This window comes from Pyxicephalus adspersus, chromosome 1 (genome assembly GCF_032062135.1).
Source record: "Pyxicephalus adspersus chromosome 1, UCB_Pads_2.0, whole genome shotgun sequence".
In the NCBI taxonomy this organism is placed as follows: domain Eukaryota; kingdom Metazoa; phylum Chordata; class Amphibia; order Anura; family Pyxicephalidae; genus Pyxicephalus; species Pyxicephalus adspersus.
In genome coordinates this window covers 72685679-72691678 of record NC_092858.1, presented here as the reverse complement: position 1 = coordinate 72691678, position 6000 = coordinate 72685679, and the positions used below count along the sequence as shown (strand labels likewise).

Genomic DNA, 6000 nt, shown 5'->3' with positions numbered 1-6000 from the left:
TACACAGTACAAGGTGGGCGGGGACCAGCACAGCTGATCTCAGAGGTGTAAAGGACACGCCCACTCTCTGGGAGCTCACACTGAAGCACAATATTATTGAAAACATAGGAGGTGCGTGCGCAGACACAGCTGATTGTGACGTCATTTTACAGCCCCATCAGCTGGTAGTACCTATTCGGAGGGTAGGATTATCTTATATCTCACTCCACACTATGAACTTCAGCCCCCCAGGACCTGGCCAGTGTTCTTTCCTCTGCTCATAGCAAGCACCTTGTCAGCAGCAGCAGCCTGTCTCACAGCAGAGGGAAGCCCAGCACCATCCCCCCCCTCCTGAGCTTCTCGCAGAGGCTGCAGTAGCAGAGGGGGAGAGCAGATCATGGGAGGGGGATTCCTCCTAAGCCTGCTCCCATTGGATTACTGATCCCCCTTTTCCTGCCCTTCCAACACCTCCAGACCTAATAATCACCCCACACCCAGCCCTTAGCACCCAGTCATGTGGCCCCTGCTGTGTTATATTTGTGCCCGACCAATCAATAGAGTGCAGGAAGTGTATGATACGCAAGGTCATGTGTGCGCTCACTGCCTGTCACTGTGCAGGTACACAAATCACAAATATCGATCTCTCTGTAATTAGAAAGGGAAGAAGAAGAGCCCGCTGGTTGCTGAGCCGTGCAGCCTGAGAGCGGGGAGAGTGCCAGCTGCACTGCCAACACGGTCATTGCTGCCTCGGCAGGTTGAATAGGTGAGGGCGTGGCTATGACACGTAACCCCGCCCCGTCTAGCCTGCAGGCGGCCCTCCTCCTCCAGCTCGGCTTAGCCCCGTGGTGCTAGTATCACTGCAGTGCAATCCTGCCGCCGCTGCCTGCACTTCTCTCACTCCTGCTTCTTCCACATCACCCGCACTTCTCCCGGCCATGAGGGAGCTGCTGAAAGGGTAAGTCATGCCTTGCCGGGAAACTTCGTGCATGGTGCTAGGTAGGCAGGTAGGTGACCCTTGCTTTGTGCAGCCCGGATCATCAACAGATGAAAGCTTGCTGGAAATGCCCATCAGACGTTGTCACAGCTTTCCCAGCACAGGCTGTGCTCAGATGGATGTTGTGTGCTGGAGGATCACTTCCTGCTGGATCTGGGACATTCACACAACAAGCAGCATTCACTTCTTGTGTCTCCCAGCTGTACAAGTCTCCAATCCTCACTTTTCCCATTGATTCAGAGGACATGAAACACCTTTGTCTGCTCCCCCTCTTTCACACTTCTACAAAGGTCAACTTTCTGCCTGATTTCTTGTAGCATGTCACTGCTATTTTATTAGCAATTGTCACCCCAGGTCTGCAGAACACTGATCACAACATAATATTTATATATATGGCTATACAGATCTCTTGTGTTTGTAGGATTTCCTGGCAGTGATAATATTTTTCTATAGAGTTGGAGTAAAGGTGAGCTGAGATTTATTCCCCATCTTTCAATATGCTTATAATTCACTTTGTGAAATACTTTACATCCGATCGCCTGTAGGGATAACTTGACAAGAAAGAGCATCCCTAGTCATAAATATCCCTATGAAAGAAGAGTGCCTTAGGACACCTACCTGTCTTTAGCCAGAATTCATGTTGGACTGGAATAACCCAAGTCAGGCATTGTATTCCTCAAGCAAAATACTAATCTAATATCCATATCCTAAAATGAAAGCTATATATGTAACCGTACCTGTTGCCTTTTGGCAATCGGCATTCCTTCCTTACTTACTTTTAAAGGATCATGGCTGCAAATTGAGAGGGATCGTCTTATATCTGAGCCTTCCTTGTACATAGTATTAAATCATCTAATACCCAGCATTTTTCTGTTTAGATATTAGAAGAGATATTATATTTAGATATTTAATATATAGATATTAGAGAGCCACATTTTGTAAAGGTGAATGCTGTAGTTGTAGGATAGAGATATGCATGGGATGACCATCTCCCTACCCTACAACTCAATGGAAAGCCAGGGAATGTGACTACACTGGAAAGTTAATCACTGCCACCAATTTGTGGATGATTGAGGATTTCAGATCGGTTACTTGCTTCATTCTGATTACAAAAAAATAAAGCAAGCTCTTCCTGGACATTGGGATCACCAGCAGGTCTGTCCAAAAGCCACAGTAACATGTAATCATTACCCTCATCCTCCCTGAGAAAGTAAATAAAAAGTGTTTCAAGTATTTCCCTTCCTAGTGACCTTTGTCCTGGGCTATTGCTTATTTTACACAATGCTTCCCAATCTCCATATTGACTTAAGCCCCTTTTATTGGTTTCCAGGATTCACAAAGCCATCATGCATTACAAGTAAACTTCTGCTAAGATCATCCTGATCCCTTGGATTTAGGACAAAGGATTGCTTGTGTATTTTGCAGATCTGTATATGCAAGCATATGTAAGTGCTCCAAAGTACCGATTATTGTTTTCTGGCACCTGAACTGTACATACTGCCGTATTGTGAATGGGCGGTCATAAAATATGGTGATTCCTTTTGATGTCTCTTCTAATGCACATTAAACAATCTCTGTTTTCCCCCTGCGGTGGGGACACAGGAGTTATGAATATAGAAGGGTGCCAGGATGTTTGGTTATTCAGCCAGTGAAAAACACACTAAATTGAGGGCTAAAACTAGGTCAGCTTAGTGGGACAGTAAAGTCTTTGGAATTTCTTTCTGGTGTGGGCAAATTTCTTTTGGGTATAGTTGAGTTTAGTGTTGTAGCTGCCTACAGGGAGATGATTGTTCCACATAATGAACTGAAGCAGCTAAAATCATTTTATCTTGCTGAGATAAATGCAGCGGCATGCTACAGGTGCACTTTATTCGATCTGTCTTATTGTCCCTGCCACAACAGGTTATTTATTATACTGATGACCCATACCAAGTTTGGTGTAATGTTTATTTCATAACTGTGTTATTGCCTCCACATCTGTTTTGGGTTTAGACTGTGGATTCTATGTTATATTAACTGTATCATTCAATTTTTTTTACGAATATGCACGTTTAGATATATGTTCTGTTTTTGCATTGCACTACCACCACTACCATACCCTGTTCATGTCCCTACCAAAGTTATACAAGTTCTTAAGCTGTAGGCATGGATCAAACGGTGCCGCATTGCCCATCATTGGTGTCAAAATGAATTCACATGGGACTTCATTTTAACTTCTCTGTCTGACTTGTATGTTTTAGGTTTGTGGTGTAATCTCCACTTCGGTTTGATCTATAATGCTTTGCTTCTGTAAGCCTACAAGAGTGGCCAATTAATAGCTATTATTGTCACTGCATATGTGCAGCAAATTCAAGCTTATCATACGCTTGAATTTGTGGAATTGATTGGTGTTCTATCACGCTGAGAAAAAAAATGATGTAGAAAACATGAGCATAACCTTTCCTAATTATCAGATATCAGCAGCATCAACTTTTTGTCCAGAACACTTTCCTCTTTAGTCATCTCCATGAAATTTGCTGGTCCCAGTATTGTGCTGATCTAACGCTTGGGGATTTTCTGCTGAGAAAAAAACATGCAATTTTACCTTGTGTGTATTTAGTTATATGTTTCAGTTCCGACTAGTTCAGTCTAAATTTAGATCTGTATACTGAGCAGTCATTAGTCTTGGAATTGTCTAACTACATAAACCATAGTGATGTTAGGGGTAAGTCTTGGACATTACAGAAGCACCCGCTGGTCTTCCCTGAATAGGTCCATAAGTGGGTTTTCATAGCCTTTATGAATAACTGTTTAGCTTGCTTAATGAACGGAGTAATAAGTAATGATGTGTGAAGTGCAGTAGATCATATATTCAGTTGGATTTTGGCTTTTATCAATGTAAAGGTGTTGGAACAGAGATAACCTAATGCAGGGTTCATTTTTAATATTTTAGAATATCAGACCCTAATATGTCCCATGCACTTTTTGCTTAAATGTGCAAATCATAAACATCACCAGTCCTATTTGGTACAGGGATATTAGTAACTCCGTGTTCTTTTATGAATAGCAAAGAACAGATGAAAGAAAATCATAATGGTTTTATCACTGCTAAACAATCTAGGCACAACTTGTAATTTTCTTTATTCTGCTGAGTTTGTGCAATCAAACAATGAAATGGAGGTACACTTGCTGACAATGGTACAAGTCATCTGGCATATCAAGACAGTTCTTCTACTTTTGATTTCAGGTAATACAGAGAATGTAGTTTATTCTGCTTTCTTGGAGATCCAATCCCATATCTTCATCATTTGGTCCCCATATCCCCATAAGGCGTATGGACAGCTCTCAGTAAAGAACCCCTGGCATTCAATGGATGACTTGTGTTTGTCTTACTAAAAAACAAAACTTTGGCATAGAATTTTAGAAACTGCCACTGTTGACTTGTTTCACAGTTGTTATCTTTGTCCTTCCTTTACTACAAGGTGATTCACTACCTTAAAATAATCATGCACGTACCTGATGATGGGATACCAAATATGTTTGTGTAGGGTCACATATTCATAAGACCTCAGGATAACATCTTTGGACAATGCATTGTCAGCAATGGTACATTCCTGATTTCTGTCTTGTCAAATTACCTACCATATCCTGTGTGGCAGAATTACCTTGCAGTTTACATGAACTGTATGTTTTGCAACTGACTGTGAATATACTGATATATAATTATTTACATGGTTACTGAAAGGCAGTAAATAATTACTTTTCATGAAATCATTACCTTGATTACTATGCTATTATTATGTTGATAAACAATGGGGTTGGTAGACACATTCCTACAGTGCAGTATGTTTAATTCCATGAGATTTTATTTTGGTGGCAGTTCTAGACATATGATATGACAGAGATATGACAGTTGTGTGGGTATTGCTTTGGTGTACTGTGTAAAACAAGTTCAGTGTATGGCTATTTTGAACTGTAAATTGTTTATTTAAAATGATTCTCTAATAAGGGATTTATTCCGAATATGTTGTTTATTGAAGTGCGACTTGTAATGAAGAGCATTGCAGAGTGAGAACACCCTCAGAACTATCGATCTTCTGGGCATTTTTAAATAATTCAAGATATAGCTCCTTTTAAAATAAAAGGACTTTAAGATGATTCTTTCATATGCAAGTCTGTGGAATATTATGTTTATTTGGTTGTTTACTTATGTATTTCATGCTGAGTGAAAGTAATAAACACTTTTAGCTTATGTGTTGTCTACTTGAAAGCTTTAGATAGAATATTGGTATTGATCAACAGCCTTGGTGCCTTGGTAATGAGACATTGGGAACTTTCTATTGTTCAGGTATGAAATATTGTGCAAAAATGCTGATTGGCCAAAATCTACAACTAAATATCTTACCTATTACAGTGTTTCCCACATTTTTTTTTATTTAGGCACGGGGAGAAGCTATAGGACTGTGCCAGCCCCTGTACTGCGACCCAAGTTTTCAGTAACCACCCCAAAACAGCCTGGTGGTTACTCTGGAAAGTGTTGGGTGGAACACCGCCTTTTAGCAATAGTTTAGTATTTTCAAGTGTACTTTGCAGGGTGTCCTATGTATTGAATATATATATGTTGCTGGGGGACTGCATATCCCAATAACCACCTTTGTATATTGCCAGACATAATAAAGTCCGGACATTTGCATCACCTATTTGTGATACCCAATGCTGGAGCAGATTGATGATGTCTGCCCTGTAGCACCTCTCTCCACACTGACATCGGAGGTTGTACTAATCTTCTTAGTTCATAGCTGTATGAACAAAGTTGTAGGAGGCACAAGTCACAATCATAATCTTGGCCTTGATTCTTGATTCCATATCTAATATTCTTAATTTTTCAACAACCCTATACTTTTAGATTTTTCCTAACCAGATATAAAGTGATGTGTGGGAAACATGTAGGAAATTGCACAAGGCTTATAAACCTTTAGGAGATTGCACTGGCCATGCTCCATAAAGATTGTAAACTTGGTGACTGCTTGAAGAATTCTAAAAGTTGT

At 40.6% G+C, this 6000-nt stretch overlaps 1 protein-coding gene across 8 annotated transcripts in view; it reads left to right on the top strand.

Moving 5' to 3' along the window:
- Positions 1–6000, top strand: part of DMD (dystrophin) — a 721719-nt gene that overhangs the window by 619848 nt on the left and 95871 nt on the right. Inside the window, exon 1 of one of the 8 annotated variants that reach the window (XM_072414284.1) lies at positions 497–934. The exons of the other annotated variants lie outside the window; for them this stretch is intronic. Within the exon in view, the coding sequence (XP_072270385.1) occupies positions 915–934 (20 nt within the window). The 5' untranslated portion in view covers positions 497–914. Of the gene's footprint in view, positions 1–496; positions 935–6000 lie in introns of those variants that run through there. 8 annotated transcript variants of the gene reach the window in all.